The 20,000-nt window shown below is 33.7% G+C and overlaps 1 protein-coding gene across 1 annotated transcript in view; it reads right to left on the bottom strand.

Moving 5' to 3' along the window:
• Positions 1-20,000, bottom strand: part of LOC145284634 (dynein axonemal heavy chain 9-like) — a 63,321-nt gene that overhangs the window by 23,493 nt on the left and 19,828 nt on the right. Inside the window, exons 6-10 of the mRNA XM_080133539.1 lie at positions 17,152-17,323; positions 13,083-13,230; positions 10,304-10,458; positions 6,392-6,526; positions 4,605-4,811 (exon numbers count right to left, since the gene is read on the bottom strand). Of these exons, the coding sequence (XP_079989665.1) occupies positions 4,605-4,811; positions 6,392-6,526; positions 10,304-10,458; positions 13,083-13,230; positions 17,152-17,323 (817 nt within the window). The remainder of the gene's footprint in view (positions 1-4,604; positions 4,812-6,391; positions 6,527-10,303; positions 10,459-13,082; positions 13,231-17,151; positions 17,324-20,000) is intronic.

Consider the following 20,000-nt stretch of genomic DNA (forward strand, 5'->3'; position numbering starts at 1 on the left):
TTATATTTTTTAAAATTTTTTGTTCAATCATTATTCAAGTGAAATATAATATTATTAACTTCCGGTTTGATATGGAACCCGTTAACTCACAGAATTTCCTTTAATATTAATTTTTAATATCATAATTCGTAGCCAGAAAAAAGTAATATTTAAATTATTTTTGATCAAATTCTTCTTTATTCTAGAAAATATCAATTTTTAATTCCTAAAACTAAGATATTTTTTAAATCTCCACTAAATCCTTAAATTAACTTCATTAGAAACTTATTTTCCATACAAAATTTTTGTATGAACATATAAACTAAAAATCACATGTTTTATTTAATAGTAACAACTTGTAAAACATGCGTGCGGTGCACAAAGAAATTTAATTAACTCTGAAGTCATAATTGTTTCAGTTACTTGGCTGCGAAATTATATTTTTGTTCTATAGACAATAGAAACGAATAACGCTACGATTTTTATCAGCAGCGTGCAAACAGATTACTACATTATCAGCCTTCCATAGAAAAATTTATTTACATTTGATTTCTAAATATATTTTTTAATTATGCACGACTCAAAAAACGGCATCGATTTATAATGTTTTTTTTTTTTTAATTATAAGTAAGATTGTCTGTTTATTCATAATAAGTTTTAAGACCTTATCTTCCACATTTTTTTTCACGAACCTTGAAAAAATCATTAAAAAGAATAAAAAATAATTTCAGAAATCGTTTTAAATTGCACATGTAAAATTTGTCAAATGTAAATAATAAATATCTTTTTTTTAATTTTGTAAAACTTAAATAATATATTTTAATATGTAAAAACCTAAGATGTGAATACCCTCCGCCCACCCCCAAATTCTGATAAGATCGTGTTAAGAATATTTTTTTATATTATTTTCTTTCAGTTTATATATAGTTCAGCTTCTTTTTTTTTCTTTTTTTTTTTAAAATAAGTCTGTAAAAAAAAAAAATAACGAAATTAATCAAGTTTTCAATTTTTCAGAGAATTTTAAAAATCGCATTTTTTTTTTTATTATTTATTGTTTACGTCAAAATATGTAGAAATAATATGCGGTTTCAATTTTCGCGTTTTTAGCTTTTCGGGAAATTTTTGGAAAATTCGCCGGTTTTACAGAGAGTAAAAAAAACAAAAAACTGAGATCTTTTTAGAATCTTTCTTCTTGAGAATACTGAAAAAAAATTACAAATAATCAATTGTATTTCACAAGCTTTTACTGTTATTATTTGTAATATGAGTCGAAAATTCCATCTTTATCATGGTCATACCTAATTTATGGAGTCAGCTCTACCAGAAACCAAAACCATCCAAGAAACAAATTCTTATCTTCAAAATGATATTGTACATTTGGAATGTGTTCAGTAGTTATCCACCAGGATGGTGACGGGACTTTCCAACTTAATTTAAAGGTTAAATTTGATCTCACTTGAGCAGCGGGGGGGGGGGGGTAAACGGACCTTATCCCGGTGCATGATATCAAGTATTTTAATCTAACTTTCAAGGAGTTTCTCACCCTAACGCCTAGTCACAGTCTCTGCAGACATCCGCAGTAGATGTACAATCATCACTTTCATATCAATAAAGGAAAGGTGGCATTTTCTGTTTGCGTTTCTGCTTCTTGGAACAGCTTGCCAGAGGAGGTCGTAATGATACCCATCATATTCAGGTTTAGGGTCGGTGGGGTTAAACATTAAAATCATAATATAGATGTAATATCTTCTAAATGTCTTGTTACATGACTTGCTGCATTTTTGGCATTTTTTTTATTTTTTTGCTTTTTTTTTAATTTTGCTGATGACATTGAAAAAATTGATGAATTGAACAAGCTGGAGATTCCCGAGAACAGGAAGTAATAATAATTCATTAGAAATGACTCCAGAGAGATGGCTGAGAGAGTGAGGTCACAATCTTAATAACTTAGATAGCTGTTGTTATGTGAATGTGATAAGCTGATCTACCCAGATACATAAATAAAGTTACATCTAAATGTCGTAGCAGCGATTTGTGGCAGTAATGGCTCTAGAATCATGACGTATACTACTGTGACATCCTTTTGTCAATACATTTTTTTTACTTATGTCACTGTGCTTGTATTATTATCGACCTGCAAGGCCCCAATAGATGTTTGATAAATGTAAAGTTTCCCAATGCTATAATTCTATAAGAAAGGCAATATGCAGTAGCTAAATAATTATGTTTTTATTTTAATATTATGACATGCTGAATGTATTAGCGTATAACTCAATTTAATCAGAAATTTTAAAAATACACAATTTTTTTAATTAGTGAATTAGTTAAAATACTACATATTTCTAATATGGTTGGTCTGTATAACTAGTCTTGTTAATTTAGTAATTTAAAAAGTGTTTTTTTTTCTATTCCATACGTAAGATTACATTGATTTTAACACCAATACGTTCAGCATGTCATAATCTTAAAACAAAAATGCAAATTTTTGAACTAGTGCACATTACCTTTCAAATAAAATTAACAGGTCAGGAAACTTCACGTTTTACTGATGTTTTAGTTCGAAAAAATCCATTTTTAAGATGGTGCCACAAAACAGTAATCTTTAAGCTTAAACTAAGTAATTGACTCTCGCTCTCTCTCTCTCTCTCTCTCTCTATGCTCTTCCAATGTTTTAACTTTGAAACTCACTAGATGGTCAAGTACGGCTATATGAATAAATAATTCCTTTTCTAAAAGATATGATCAGCAATAAATATCTTTTGATTTTCAACTACATCAGGATGGCAACAAATACCAAGAAGACAAAGTAAATGATTTGTTAGACATTTTCTTGGGTTAGTTATTTCTAACACCATTTTTGTTTATAGAAAAGAACAATCTTTTGTAGCAGAACAACCGTCCATTTTTTTGGACGAAGGCAATTAAAAACCAACAAGTCATTGCATCAAAAAATAAATTATATTGAATCATACGTACAATAAAGAGTAACAGTTATGTTAGTTTGAAGTTTGGTAGTTTCTAAAACGGTTCTTCCGGAGAACGTTCTTTTTTGTTGAAGAAAATTAGGTAATAGGTGATGAGAAGTGTTTTTATTCCTTTCAGTAGATTTTCTTCTTCTTCTTCTTCTTTTTTTTTTTAACTCTGCTCGTCCACGAGTTTTTTTTTTTTTTTTTTTTTTTTTTTAGTGTTTATATATAACCTCTCCTCAAGTAATAGTGGGTAATTTGCATAAAGTCACTTATGCAAATTGCCCTAAAAAGTCTAACCTCCGCTTTGCCCAACAGGTGGCGCCCTCCATTTCCTCTTCCATTCTCTCTCTCTTCTTTCCGTTCCCACTCGAGACATCGAGCTGAGAACACGTGTTTTCGTTCAATTCAAACCTCAAATGTTAGTGGCACACGAATTACATCCACGCCTCGACGGGGCGTTTGTCTTTCTCAACATAAGAATGAAACGCGTACAAACAAACGCTTACACACACAATGAACTTCCAACGTGTGCTTCGACAAACTCTCGCATACACACACGCATACACGCAACGACCGTTTATCTATATGCATGCTGATTTATAAACACACAAACACTCTGTAACGTTCGTAACCTTTCTGTGCAATAAATATTCCTTGTACATATGTAAATATATGATCCTGTTTCAGCCTGCTTCATTCCAATGTCTTAAATGTACTCGTAACACTATTTTTAATTGTCATTATTTTTAAATGTACTCGTAACACTATTTTTAATTGTCATTATTTTTAAATGTACTCGTAACACTATCTAATTGCCATTATTTTTAATTGTTTCTTCATTATGCTGTACGATCCACAACGACTACCTCCAACCATCCAGCTTATCGAACACGCAGACTATTCCAGTAACCGGTTTATTCACGCAGCCTACAAAGAGGGGATCCAGCTATACAACCGGTATATAAACTGCACAACGGTCCCCCCCACAAGTCTTGTTAAGAATATTTCCAACAGATTACATAATACTTAACTCGAGAACTTGAGCTTTGTAACATGTATAACTGTTATATTTAATTACCATTTACTTGAATATCACTTCAAATTTTGTTTTCAAATATATTCTTTCTCAAATGAAAGTTTACAAAATTAAAATTATTTGATAAATACAATAAAACATGTTGCTGTTAAAATCAGCAGGTGAGATTGTAAAGAGAATTTACAGTTAAATTTTGCTTAGTTTTATTTATGTATGAATTTCTTTTTTTTTTTTTTTTTTTTTTTTTGCACTGAACCCTTTACTAACAGTCAGGGAACATTTTGTGAAAATGATGACAGACTTTATTTTCCTAGATTCTATATTTAAAAACAATTAATTGATTCGAGTTTCTATTTGTGAAACTGAACGTTATTTGGCCCGAGTCTTTCTAAATTTTGTGGGTGAGAATTTGAATTATTTAGATTATTGTTCTTATCTTCTCTGATTCGATCAATGTTTTGACTGATGTAACCTTCGACCTTCTTCAGGTGTAGCTTGTCGAACTCAGGAATATTTGTATCAAACTCAGAAATCTGTATGGAATTTTGAACAAACCAACAAATATAAGTGAAAGCGTTTTCTAGTTTTAAATAATCAAATAAAATGCAAATCAGATTTACCTCAATTAGCTGATCCCATTTTTCTTGGACCTGGAGCCATAAAATTACAATAGATTCAACCATTAAGAGGTGACCTTGCCATTTAGTGATCTCATCATTAAATGAAGCTGTGTTTTGGCACTGCAGCAAATTGTTCAAGGTCATTTGGTGGTGTGTCAGCTCTTGGAAAAGAGCATCGGTCCCAACAAGCATTGCAATAGATACCACCTAAATGAAAAAGATGTCCAATTAAAAAGATTAATGGGGTGATTGATTGACCTAATAGATAACATTGACAACTATGGAATCTACACACACGGAAAGAAAGAAAATTTCTTTGTAGTTTTTGTGCTATTGAGACAAGTACTTCTTGTGAATGCCTTATTAGGAGGAATCGAAGATTGGAACTCATTCAAGTATCTTACACAGAAATAAAGATAGAGTAGAAAAAGACTAGCAATGTCTATTCTATGAAAAAGGGATGTAAAGATCATTCCACTAGATTACAAAGTCAATTTTGCCCTATGTCAAGGCAAGAAATAGTACTATGGTAGTTATGCAACTCCTGACCAACAGACAGATGCACCTCTCTCGTATTAGTATAGATGCAAACGTTTGCATGGAAGAGTTTGACATGCTGAGCTGATATTTTTACAGATCTTTTATATCCATTTACACACTAATACTCGCCGGAAATTTAAAAACGCATTGGCAAACTAATAACTTGTGTTCAGCACAATAAATCATCTATAATAGATGTTGTGTTTTGGCATTAAATAAGATAAAAAAGGCTTGATATGTCATTATATAAACAAACCAAACCAAACAAAAGTAAGACATTCCTCTTTAAATGGACACATTTTCTAATGAATCACGACTTAACAATGCAAAAAGCCACTTCGAGGGTAGGAGTTAATGAGATGAATTGTCAATTAAATGATGAGGAATATTATGAGTAAAATTGAAAACTATGAATTGAATAAAAAACATTTGAATTCTTATGAAAAATAGCAAGTATTTGTTGATATTGGATTTAAAAACAACCATGTTGCAATCTCCAGGGAACCAGTCCTATAGTAATATGTTTCACAGACGGGAAGTCCTTGGAAAGAAACTCTACTCATGAAACGTCTGCTTGATGTTAATCATAGGTAGTTACTTTCCAATCCCTCTGCATATAAAGTTGTAATTTCTGTCTGTTTTTCAAAAACTTTTGAGTTTTTTTTAGGTACACCACCTAACCATTTTGTAAAATTCAAATTCAATCAAAGCTTCTAACATGGAGAATACTACCCTGAATTTCACATCCCGTTACCAAACACATTTTTTTCTCGCATTTCAAAAACAACACTGTAGAAAACAGCACGCAGACTTTCCATTAACTTTTTCTTTCTTCAACATGGCGAGGAAAAAAAAGCTGAACACATTCTTCATTTCAAAAACAACATCACAGAACTCAAACATTTCGTTAATTTTTCTTCTTTAACTTAACATCATGGCATAGAAAAAAAATAAAAATATATAAAATTCTGACGAAGGAGTATAATTCTGAAATATAATAAATATTAAACAAGTAAATATTTTTTTGGCGTTGTAATTCGGCCTTCAAACGTATTTCATACGTATTTCAATTTAAAATTCAAATTTCAATCAACGCTCCTTACACGCTAAACACTACCATGACTTTTAGAACATCTGTGTTTTATTCCAATATTTAAACTTAAAAGTTATTGAGTATGAATAATTATTGGGGACAGTTAGTAGAGCAAAGGACAATTACTTTTCTTTAATCAACAGAACATAATTACCTCGCCATCTATCATACTTAGTCTGGAAGCAGAAATAGATATACGACCATCGTGAGTTGTTGAACTTGATCTTCCGGTGCTTGGGGTGAGGTCACTTTCTGCCAAATACATTTGACTGCTTCGACGAGAATCAGCCTAAAATGTAACACAAACATCTTTAAAATCCAAAAGAAATCGAAAAAAATGTTTCTATTATATCATTGTCATGTTGAACAAAGACTACATGTACCGTAAATTAATTTTCCATTATCGATCAGCTTAGTGGTTTTATCCTGGATTCATATTCTTAAATATCTGTGCCTTGGGTACCAGAGATAAAACCTGATCGGAAGAATAACATCTGACTGATGAATGCAAAGACATCTGTAAGAACATGTGAAAACAGACGAAATAAATTTTGGCTTCACTATTTTGATAATAATAGTTTGATTTTTTTTATTTTATTATTTCGACAAAAAGACGTCATTCATTTTGACAATTGTTCACATCTTTAATATTTTTCACATCTTTAATATTTTTCACATCTTTAATATTTTTGAGGTCATCAATCTCATGTCGGCTGCTATACTTGGGTGATACAAGTTTGATTTCTTCGATTTTATTATCACAACCAGTTCGAATTGCTTCAACTTTATTTCTTTATTTCTTTCTTTATTATTTTCTCTGATCCTCTAGAGTATTATATAGTTCCTGGTCGTTCTTGACACTGTCTTTCTTTTTTATTTTCTCTAACCCTCTCCCTTGTATTATATATTTCTTAGTTGTTCTTGACACTGAACCTTTTAAAATGCCGGTCTGGTATTTTACCTGTTGGGACAAGGTCATGTTTAGCTTTTGATAGAAAATGATGGTGTCACAATAAGAAAAAATGTTTTCTAATTAAGTTTAGGAGTCGACTTTTTGTCTTCAATTACTTTAATGCTTCATTCTTTGTTGATTTCTTGAAGAGCTTATCTTTTTAGTTAGCCTGTTTAGAGTCCAGGAGATTGAATGCTGGTAGTGGAGTCTTTTTCAGGCTTTATTTGCATTGAAATTATTCTACTTTTCTTCCCTTTTTATTTATTTATTTAAGCATGTCTTCAACAGATCCACACAACAAGCACTTACTGTTTCTTATAATAACATGATCTCAGGTCAAACTTTCCTGATGTTCAGTCCTTTATTTTGCACAATTATCCTCGCATTCTTACTCTTTGTGAAACTAACTGAAGCAATGATCCGATGTGGAGGGTTATTTACCCTTAGTCTGTTTAGACTCTTCCATGCATTTGCATCTAAGTCTCGCTATTTTTCTTTGCAAATATCTCCCTATTGTATGTGTTCCCAGTCTTGTATCTGTGTGAGGTTGTCCTTACTGCACTTCACTTCCTATATGTTCTTTTTATATCGTTCTCCTTCTAACAGTGACTGCTCTGCTGTTGATGTCCAGTAGTATTGATGATCCAGTACAACTTCATCTGTCAAGTTTTATCTTTGTCTTCAGTTACTTTAATGCTCACCATTTTGACTGGCTCCCTTACTCTAACCACACAGATCTTGCTGATGAAGTTTTTCTGTCTCATAACTTGTCCCAAATTGTCACCTTCCTTACACGCTTTCCTAATCATGACATTTACAAACCATCTTTACTTGATCCTTTTCACATTTCTGTTCCTGAATCATGGTTCTATTTCCTCTTCTCCTCTATTGGGTTCTTCTGATCATGCTGTTGTTAATGTTGAGATTGGTTTTTATGTCAAGTCTTCAATTGATCGTCCCTTCTAAAGGAAGACGTTTAACTACAGGAAGGCTGATTGGGATGGGCTTTGCAGCCTTCTATGCGATATTCCATGGGGTCCTATTTTTGGTATGTTTCCGAATGCTGACGAAGGTTACTGATTGGCTTCTTGTTGGAACTTACACCTTCATTCCTTATCGTCAGTTTCAAACCAAACCTCATTCCCCTCTCTGATTTTCATCTATGTTTACTTCTGCCATTACCCATCATCATCATTACTTCAACGATATTGTCAGGATGGTTCTGAAGCTTCTGGACAATCCTACAGAAGAATTAGTAGTACCTGCAAGAGAACAATTTCTGATGCAAAGTCTAATTATTCCCAAAGGAATCTTATCTTCTCTCAAAAGGAGTGCCCTCATGAGTTTTGGAAAATCTATCATAGTGTTATTAATAGTGGAAAATCTGCTATCTCTCCTCTTTTTAATGGTCTGCAGATCATTTTATCTTCTAAGAATAAGGCTGATCTCATTGTTCATCATTTTGCTGCCAATTCTTCTATTGATGATTGTGGTGCTGTTTTTCCAGATTTTCTTTTGAAAACTAATCAGACTCTTGATCCCGTGATTATTATTCCAAAGATGGTTGCTAGAACTCTTGCTGGTTTTGACCAATCTAAACCTTCTTCTCCTGATTTGATTCTTGTTGTGTTCTTGACCTTTCTTATATCCTCTCGAAATTATTCAATCGCAGTCCTGTTTTCCTTCTTGTTAGAAGTAGTCTTCTGTTGTCCCTATCTTTAAAAATGATAGTGATTGGTCTGACCCAAGTAAATATCGTCCTGTTTGTATTCTCTCTTTTATTAGCAAAGTTTTTGAGAGATTAGCCAACGGTAAGCTTGTTCATTTTCTATACAGCCTGGGACTCTTTAGTGATGTTCAGTATAGCTTTTGTGGTTTTTGTTACACAACTGATCTATTAATTGTTGTAACTGAATGGATATATTAGTTTATGGATAATGCAGAAGAGAAGGATCATTGCGCTTGACATTTCGAAGACGTCCGACAGAGTGTGGCATGCTTGTCTTCTACATAAACTTTGAGGTTATGGTACTTAGTCATGAATATACCAGTGGCTTGCTAATAAGAATCATTAATTTGCATATTCCTTTAAAAACGAAATTTATCAAGTCACTGTATGTTTGTTCTGTTGTCTTATTGGATGATTCCTTTTATTTCACTATTATGCACAGTTCTATTTGTGCATATTTTCTACATTGTGCATAATTGTATAACATTTAGAGTAAATCTCTATCTGTGCAACTGTCTCTACCAAACTACTCTGTTAATTTTTGGTTTAGAGACTTGAAATTTTATATATGGGGTATTCGGACCTGTGGAACAAAATCAATTCGGTTTTTAGTCAGAAAAATAGTTGCTAATGTGTTAACATTTAAGAATTGGAACTTGAGAGGAATAGTTCGACGTGTATGCTCTATGCATGCACAGATATGTATTTATATGGTTAACTGCATTAATTTGTCAAGTTTTGATATGCATATGTCGTTAGCTCAGATGGTAGCAAATACCACTAGAGAGCTAAATGCGTTAGCTTCAATTGTAACTGATGGCACCCTAGACATCACTACTATATATTAGGTACAATATAATAATCAATAGAGAATTGGCTTTAAAATAATAAATACGAAATCTGCATAAATTAACATATATTTAAGCATATTTTATGATTGTGCAATGCCAGATAGACTACTAGTATTTTAGAAAAATTGAAAAGGCAAATTTTTTTTTTTAAATCTCAAAAAATAAATTGCATGTAAAAGCACAACCAGACAATGATTGGTTAAAAGAACTACTTGCATATGAAGAAAAAGAAATGTTTATAGGTTTCTTCTGTTTGTATTCAAAGGATATCTTTATTTTATTTAAGCAAAAGAATATACATTTACAATAAGTTTTATTTTGAAACAAAGCAATAATCATAAAGTTCATCATGAAACCCGAATCGTTTTTTTTTTTTGAGGGTTGGGGAAAGAGGTAATAATAAAGCAATTTTATCAAAATCTGTAGAGCTTTCACTACGCTTGACACTCTTACCAAAATACCACATTCACTCTGTAGATGGATCTTAGACGAATGATCTCTAATTTATCTTTAAAAATAGGACATTTTTATTACCTGTTGTTTGAAGTCAGATTCAATGGTTGGCAATTTACGAATCTCTAACTGAAATATGCGACTGAGCCAAACTTCTTCACAAGTTTTCATTGCTTTCTCTACAACCAATTCTTTAACAGCTCTTTGAACAATTGCTTGAACGTCTTCAATGCAACCTTGAAACATAGAGAAAATAAAGATGAAATTATAAACTAAAAATATTTCTGTTCATTTAAAATTAATATTAATTTTTAGTTTTTATTAGTTAAAATACAGCTTGATCCCCCAAAAATGCCACCCATGGAATCATTAAAAGATTTCACAATATTTTAAAACCATATTTGGTACTATTTTTAGGCATGAATTTTCAATTGTCTAAGTTTTATCACCGTTCCATCAGCTCACTTGAATATGACATGCAAAATTGTAAATACTTCTAAAGGCATATTAGGTCATTATGACATGCAAAATTGTAAATCTTTCTAACATACTTCTATAGCTATATTAGGTCATTATGCAAAATTGTAAATCTTTCTGACATACTTCTAAAAGTATATTAGGTCATTATGACATGAAAACTTGTAAATCATTCTGACGTACTTCTAAAGGTGTATTCGGTCATTATGAATAACATATCGCATTACATTAATCACATTTTGATCGAATCATAATTTTCACATTTTTTACTGTTGTTACATAATTTCATACCATATGACATTTAAGCCTATTATCTTACAGATTCAGTCCAAGGGAACATCATTTCGTGATTTAGAGATTTCAAATGAATATTTTGTAACTCATGGATAACAAAAACAAAAAAATTGTGTTTTTTTATGAATATGAATTCCGTCATGAGACAAATGTCTCTTATATGGTTAGAAACATTAATGAAATGTTTGGTGTCAATATGAATGAACTATATGCTGATGGTTTGAGAGGATTCGTTATCAGTCTTTATATATATATATATATATATATATATATATATATATATATATATATATATATATATATATTTCAGTCTTTAAAAATCAATTCCATGGTAAGTCTGCAGCTAAGATCGATAATGATGAGCTGAAAGCAGCTGTGGAAGACATATGTAAAATTTTTAGTGGCAGAGCATTGTGATTATAACAGCAGTTCAATACAAATGAATAAGGTAAAGAGCTTTTGACTGGAAGCAAACTGTAGTATCTGTTTTTATACTATACTCCATCTTAACTATGTTCGGTCAGTGAAGGAGGAATCTTTCCAGACTGAGGCAATTTTATTTTTATCCAAACTCAGAGTGTCTCTGTCTTCTTTAAACCTTATGTTTGTCTAACTTTGTTCTCATGGGAGGAGGAGCGAGTAAATAGAAAATAATGTAAAGAAAGACAATACTACATCAAATATTAACTTGTCACTGCTCCACAGAAGCAAAGAATGCCGTGCCCCTCTCCTTGTTTAAGGCTCAATACTTCTTATAACAAAACTGGATATTAACTTCCCAATAGCTTCGACATGTATGACAGAGATAAATACGATTTCCTCTCTCTAAGCACTTCTCATTGTTCACCTACCCATGAGATGTTTTTGTTAGTTGGCAGAGAGTTTAGGATTTGCTCGGCTGTCACTGTTGAATGAGATGATGGCTCAGAAGTAGCAGCAACTTTGTGGACTTTGCTCATTGTAGATGACGATGAAAATTGACCAACAACAGTAACACCAATTACTGACTATGGCCAGCAACAGCAAGCAACTGATCCCACCACCATCATCATAGGATCTACAGCAGATGTCTTCCTTTGCAACTAGCAGCAGTTCTTTCCTGCTTGTTATCATCATTCTCACACCATCTACAGCAGCTCTGTTCCTAGCACCAAGACTAATATGAAGCACTAATGCACCAATCACCATCACCATTCATTCCAATAAACTGATTTAATCCATTTCAAGATGTTTGGTGCTCTTTGCGAGACTTATTTCATCATAAGCATAATCCGCCTTCCAAGAATTCATCATGATAGGAGGAGTAGCAACGTAATACTGCAATAGTTATACAGCTAACAAGGCTCTGGTAAAAATTCTAATCCTGGAGGACTCAGCACCAGAATCTATCATACTTTGACCATGGCAAGCAAAGATATTTCATGCGCAGAACCACAAATCAACGGCAGGAAAATTGCAATATTGATTCTTGATCATACCTTTGCAGATTTTGATCAAACCTTGTCCAACTTTGTATCTAATGGCTGAGGAATGGGAATGCCATTATGTATCTCTTAAGAGTCAAATCTACAATCCAGAGGGTAAACACATAGCTGTGATCAACAAAAACTTCATGCCAACTAAATAGTCCTAAGGCACGATCTTTGTGAGCTATATTCAGAAGTCTAACTTGCTTAGCAGCATCAGCAACACTAAATCATCAACACCAACACCTCTCTGTTCTTACCTCCCACTAGCAGCAGCAATTCCAGATCGACCCAGGCCAACATCATCAGTATCATCTTTCTATTCCTGTCTAACACTAGTGACCCTGTTCCATATGACTGGCAGCTTTTTTTTTATATTACCCACAGCAATTTTATCATCTCTCTGTTTCGATCTACAATTTTCATCTGCGATTCTGCTCCACCTCCCATGATCAGAATCAGTTTCTGATCCTGAACACAGTATCATCACCATTCACCCTCAACAGTTCTTTCCATGAGACATATAGTTATTTCACTCAAAAGTTTTCTATCCTGAAAATGTTAATACATTTTTTATATGATGCAATGATGAATATGTGTAAAATAATGTCAGTTTTACTGACTTTGAAAGTTCAGTTGCAAGAACTGATGTAGAGTCAGTTGGTTAAGCAGTTCACTGTCAACCGATGCGTTTGTTACTCTCAGGAATTGTCGCCAGTGTCGTGTTCTCATCGCAGGGTTCCTCAAATCTTCAATCAGAGATACACACTCCTGAAAGCAAATAGGACATACAGCAATAGTAACACAATTTGGATACGAGTCATGAAAATTAAATGTTATAAATAACACAAATCAACGACAAAAATGTTTAAACCAGTTATGCTAAACTCAAATCTTACGAAATCTGTAACAAGATTTTTTATGTTAGATGCATAAAAATAAGGTTAAAATCAACGTGGTTTTGTTCATGTACCATCGTCTGAGAATAGGTTGATACCATCAGAATGATAATCTACATAGCTGTTGTAGCAAGGTTAGATAAGGAATGTATAAAAATAAGATTCAAAATAATGTTGGCTGGTTCATTGACCATAGTTTGAAGATCAGAACGATAATCTAACAGAAGTGGCTGTTGTAGCAAGATTATATATCCTGTATGCAAAAAATAAGGTTAAAAATAATAAAAAAAAGCCTATGTAAGTTTAGTTAGGTAAGAGTCGTGGAAATTCCATTAAAAATGAAAAGTTCAGAATTAGAACTAAATGTCAGGATATTGCATCAGACAGAAAGTTAGCATAGACATGTGACAAATAAGGTATTTCGATGGTGGAGTGGGTGCTGATATTATGTAAGTGTTCGAATAAAAATTAAAATAAAACCATGAAAGAATTGTTGCATCGAATATTATTTTATACTATAATTTACGGTACTCTTATAGTTTATAATTTATGCTAAAATCAACATAGCATTGGTATCATCAAACACTTTACATACACAGCTGGAAGATGTTGAAGTGCTTAGTCAATTAGATTGCAGCAAATAATTTTCTAATTGTAATAAGAATAAATCATAAAGTTTATTTAGTTAAGATAATTGATTAAAGTAATAAGGAATTTCAATATTTTCTAACAGACGATTCAGTCTCTTGAACGACTAAAAAAATGTAAAAATATACTTTTATTCTTCATCCTAACCTAAACTTAACCACTGACCATAAAACAATGTAAAAACTGATTTTCTGTTTTTACCCTAATCTCTAACACTAAAACAATATGTCAAAAACAATTTGTTTGCTTTTTTACTTTAACCATAATCTAATCCTAAAATAACAGTAACCCAGCCGGTCTCGTTCAAAAGCACAAAAAAAAAAAAACATTTATTAAAAAAAATTTGGTATGATACATACGTTCAGTTCGGCATTAATATCATTGATAAAGGTATTGTTAGTATGATAGAGATCCTGGATATGACCTTAAACTATATCCAGTGGTGAGGCCCCAGCTTGCGGGCTTTGGAGAGTGTGGAGCCACCCTTTAATTACCATTGCTCCCAGGTCTACTCTGACCCGGAGTGGTAGTACCTGTTAAGGTCCCAACTATGGGTTAAATAGAAACCGACTTGAAAACAACAAATATATTCTATTAAAAAATTTTTGTCCAAATTCTTTGGATTCAGCATTAAATAACCTGAAAAGGGTTGCTATGCCGTAAAACAAAAAATAACCAACCAACCAGTATGATAGAACTCGATCAAGAGGAGCTAATTCCTTTTCTATTTCAAGCCCATTTACCACCCTCTTTTAACTCTATTATGTGAGTTCTTGTTGGGAGACACGAGAACGGGACAAGACAGATGCTGACAGGTGCCAGGGTGATTACTTTGAACCTGCGTTAATGAAGATAGAAATATATTACTTCTGTTCGTGATAGTTGTGAAACACAAACTTAAGTAATATCGGACTAAGACTGATGTAATTTGTATCTGTTTATGCGTTTCTTTCTTGTAAATACATATCTACACCAAGTCAACTATGAGTATTCTCATTTTTTCCATTACTTTCTGTCATTCATGTGTTACACACATATGCACACATTGATGTCTTTGAACATAATTATATTTTAATAGTTATGATATGCTGACACTCCCAATAACAGGTATGAAATCTATTTTCCCTCAATTATGAATAAAACAATTTGTGTTAAATCAATCATATATCATGAATTGTTTACCCTGTGTTTCATTAAATAATCACAAACTAAAAAAAACTCTAACCTGTAATAAGGAGAGAAAAAGTAAACCTTAAAATATTTTAAAATATCTTGGCCATTTTCAAAAGCATGAACAAACACCCTTGCATCCAATCAATATTGGATAACTCTCCATGCAATCATCATGAGTGCTTGCTAAGTCTTATGAAATCCGGTAATTTAAAATCAGAATTGTTTTCTCCTAGACTTCTCTGTATTTTCATTGCTTACAATAATTGTATAATCCAAGTTATCTCCCCTAGAATACCTTTTAAATACGCCAGTACTAAGAGAGTTCTCTCCCCCTTCTTGTGCAACAGTGAAGTCCTAGATTATGTGTTTGTGTTTTACTACAGAAATTTTATTAAGCATTACACTAACAAGTTTGTTCTATATAGGCAAGTGACTTTGAAGCAGCTAAATTATTTGTTTATCAGTATCAGGTTTTATTTCAGAGTAATCTATTTCAAAGATGTGTTGCTTAACCAAAGCTTGATAATCCAACTTACTATTTTACCCTAAATCAAAGGGAGAGCATAGATAGATCCATATCTTCAGAAAAATTAATTTCACATCCTCAAAAAGACTTGAATATGACATACACATTCTGCGCTAATCATCTACGGTGATTGCTCGACAAACTTGGACGAAAATTTAATATGATTATATTCTTCCTAGAAGGATCCAGATGTTCCAAAAAAAGATCCAGGTTGTCCCCAATAGCTGTATATTCAAACATGGCATTCATGTGTGTGTATCCCAGAGATCGATCCTTGAACTATTATTGTTCCTGATTTTCATAAACGATTTCCCTAATGAAATTGTATACGAGATGGGTATATTTACTAATGACACCACACTCTACTCTCAACATGTTGGTAAAATAACACCCGGCCAACTCGACAATCAATTAAATTTTATCCATTCACAGTGCAGGTCCCAAGATTTCTACTCTAATAGTTTCTTTCCTTGAGCTGCCAACTCATGAACTCTCTTCCTGCTCTCTATTTCACCGACTGTATTAACATGCAAAAATTTAAATGAAATGTGAACAAGCATCTTGCTGCACAACTCCCTATGTATGATGCCCCCTATGATTCACAGTATCTCCTTACATTTCAGTTGTAATGGGCTTTGTTTGGAGTGTGCTTTGTTTTGAAGTAAAAATGAATGCACAGTGAACGAGGTATAAAAAAATGACTAAGTTCAGCATTTGCTCCCCCCTCCCTCATTTAGCCCGAAAAGTCCTCAGGGGGCGTCAAATCCTAGTGAAAATGAACAAACGGTGCAGTTTTAGGCGTTAACTTAGGTAAATTTGAGTTCTGCACCATGCAAAAAAAGAAATGACTAACTCCATCATTTGCTCCCCCCCCCATTTAGCCCGAAAAGTCCCCAAGGCCTTAACATATTTAAATTTTAGTTCAGCACCATGCAAAACTGCTAAATAGACATACACAGAAAATTTTGGACAAATATAGTAAAATAGTCCTAAAAATAGTGTTTTCATTAACCCTAAAAGAGCCCCTGGGGCACACCCAAGAGTTATTGTGAAGTATAGACAAACAAAATTATATAAAATCAGTTAGTTAAAATTTTTCAGAAAGTTTTATAAAAATCCAAGGCATTAATTTTTTTTTAATAAGCACAAAAGTGTCAATTTTAGCCATTTTAACCCAAAAGGCACCCCTAGGGGGGCGACTGGAGTTTTCCCAGAAAAAAAAATTCTGTTATCTTTTTACTCTTATTTAATGTTTGTGCAAAATTTAAAAAAAATTCCGAGGCATAGTTATTAAGAAAAGTGCAGACAGACGAACGGACAAGAGTAAATTTACAGGTCCACCCTCCTTTTGTTGGGGAACCAAAACCCTTTTAACTGCTAATTTCAATAGGTTTAATTCATGAACCCCCAAAAAATAGACATCATAAATAATATTTCTTCTCTTACCTGTAGTGTTTTCACAGAATCGTAAATGTTCTTATAGATTTCCCAACTTTGCAATTTTTCAGAAATCGCCTCAAGAATTTTCAATTCTTGAGCTATTTCTTCTTTTATGAGGCTGACATTAACTTTCTGCCAAAAGTAGGCTTTCCATTCTGAATGATTCTTGCTGATAAACCTAAAACAGATATAATGACAATATTGAATTTTCTTGCTCACACGTCTCCTTTCCTAATTCGTGGCCATGCGGTGCTATCAATAAATGCCTCTGCTGCACCAAACGGTCATAATAAGGAAAAAAAAGTCGCATTAAATCTTTTCAAGGAAGATTTTATTTATAAATCTCTAAAATTTGCTGGAATAATTTTTCAAATGTACTCAAGTAAAAATGGAATCTGCCACATACAGTGCACTTCAGTTCCTGTTGTAATTTCTCTGACATATTTTTGTCCTGCTTTCTTGCTGTCTTAAAACGCGTGGAGTTTGAAATCCCAGGTTGGTGTCTGGTGCGCAATATCTCACTTCATGGGCATGTAGTCGCTCTTAAGTCTGGTTGACAGTCTACCTAAGTGATGGAAAACTCTATTACAAAGCCTGAGATGCAGCTATTCATTAGTTCCATAGCATATTTTGCACCAACTGATCTTATCGGCTGTTTCAAAAAGTGTGAATGGTTCTACACAAGCCATTAGCACTTAAATCAAATCATTGTGTGAGTAGCCATGAGTTTGCTCACTCTGCTTTCTTACAACATCCAAAAAGGTAAGCAAAAAGTTCCATCAGGCGAAGTCCACTGGGAATGGGGTACTGGTGGTGGAGGCAGGTGGAGGATACCATTGGAGGCCTTTAGTCGGTACTCTGCACAGTTGGCGGTATAGTAGGTGATGGCCGTTCTTGTGTAAAAATTTGTGAACAATTGTACAGTTTGTGTCCTCTACTATGTGGCAAAGCAGATCTTTTCTAGATGTAGCAGTGCTTTCCCTAGACAGGGAGGGGGCGATAAAAGGAGCCCTAAAAAAACTTGTTCACACAAAAGCTTGTCATCTTGCTGCCGTTGACTGGCTATCCAATTGTGCAGTTGAAACAGAAACTCAATTCGAAATATAAAGCATGCGTTCAATTTTGGAACATGGAATGTAAGAACATTGCTTGATAGTGATGATTATTTCGAGAGGAAGACGGCGTTAGTTGCAAAAGTACCGAAACAATACAACATTGACATTGCTGCCTTGTCTGAAACACATCTTTTGGGATCAGGTGAATTGAAAGAAATTGGCGAAGGTTACCCATTCTTTTGGTCAGGTCGGAAAGAGGGGGAGATGCATAGTTCTGGTGTTGACTTTGCAATAAAATCAAATATTGCTGATTCTCTGGAGGCTTTTCCTTGGGGCGGTGACGATCGTTTAATGACCCTTAGAATGGGACTCACAGCTGGAACGGGACTGACACTGGTAAGTTGCTATGCACCAACTCTAAATGCAGAAGAGGTACAAGTCACAAACTTCTATGAAAAGCTTGGTGACATAGTAAGAAACGTAAGCTTTCATGACAAGATCTTACTGATGGAAGATTTCAATGCCCGGGTAAGCTCGGATAGAGAGACATGGGGAAATGTGATTGGGGCTCATGGTATGGGAAAAATAAATGACAATGAAATTCGCTTGTTGTCATTTTGTAGTAAACATGGGCTCTTCATTACAAATACTATGTTTCAGCAGCCAAATCGTTGTAAAAACACATGGATGCACTCAAGCTCCAAGCATTGGCATCTTATTGACCTTGTTATAACCCGGAAAAGAAACAGGAGAGATATTCTTTTGAGTCATTCATTTCATGACTCATGTTGGCTGTCGGATCACGCCCTGATTCGATGCAAAACATCACTGAAACTAGTACCTCAGGGCAGAAGGCATACAATTAAGATGCCAAAGCCATTGAATATGAAAGAACTGAACACTGAAAAGAAAGAAGAATTATCTTCTAAGTTAGATGCGAAGTTAAACGAAATTGTGATAAACAATGATATTGAAGAGTCCTGGAAGAAATTGCGGGATGCCATCTATGAATGTTCAAGCGAAGTACTAGGACTTTCCAAGAGGAAGCATCAGGATTGGTTCGACGAAAATGACATTGAAATTCAGGGTATTTTAGACCGGATGCACTCTTCGCACAGGGCCTGGACATCAGACAAGAATTCTGCAGTGAAGAGGTCGGCTTATCTCAGTGTCAGGAGGGATGTTTGGCGCCGATTGAGGAAAATGAAAGAAGATTGGTGGTCTGCAAAAGCTTCTGAGCTCCAGGCTGCTTTTGATAGGAAAGATGCGAGGGTATTTTATGAGGGCCTGAAAGAAGTTTTTCGACCACAACAATGTGGTACTTCACCCGTTATGGGGACAGATGGTACAACCTTGTTGACTGATAAGAATGACATCCTTAACCGCTGGAAGGACCATTTTGAAGGAGTGCTGAATTCTTCTTCTGATGTTGACGATGATGTTTTGAGTTCTTTGCCTGTAAGAATCCAAATACCAGAACTAGATGTGATTCCTAATTTTTCTGAAGTTCTCGCAGCTGTAAAACAAATGCTATTGAGAAAGTGTGCAGGTGATGATGGTATACCGGCTGAAATATTTAAGTTTGGGGAGAACATACTTTTGAAAAAACTTTTAGAGTTATTCATCAGGATCTGGGAAAGCGGTTCTCTACCTCCAGATTTCAGGAACTCGTCAATAATCCATCTCTTCAAGAATAAAGGAAAGCACATTGATTGTGATAACTACCGTGGAATATCACTGATCTCTGTGGCTGGAAAAGTACTAGCCAGGGTCATTTTGAACAGGATAATCATTCATCTA

Source organism: Euprymna scolopes, chromosome 9 (genome assembly GCF_053919585.1).
Source record: "Euprymna scolopes isolate OS-2025 chromosome 9, ASM5391958v1, whole genome shotgun sequence".
NCBI lineage: Eukaryota > Metazoa > Mollusca > Cephalopoda > Sepiida > Sepiolidae > Euprymna > Euprymna scolopes.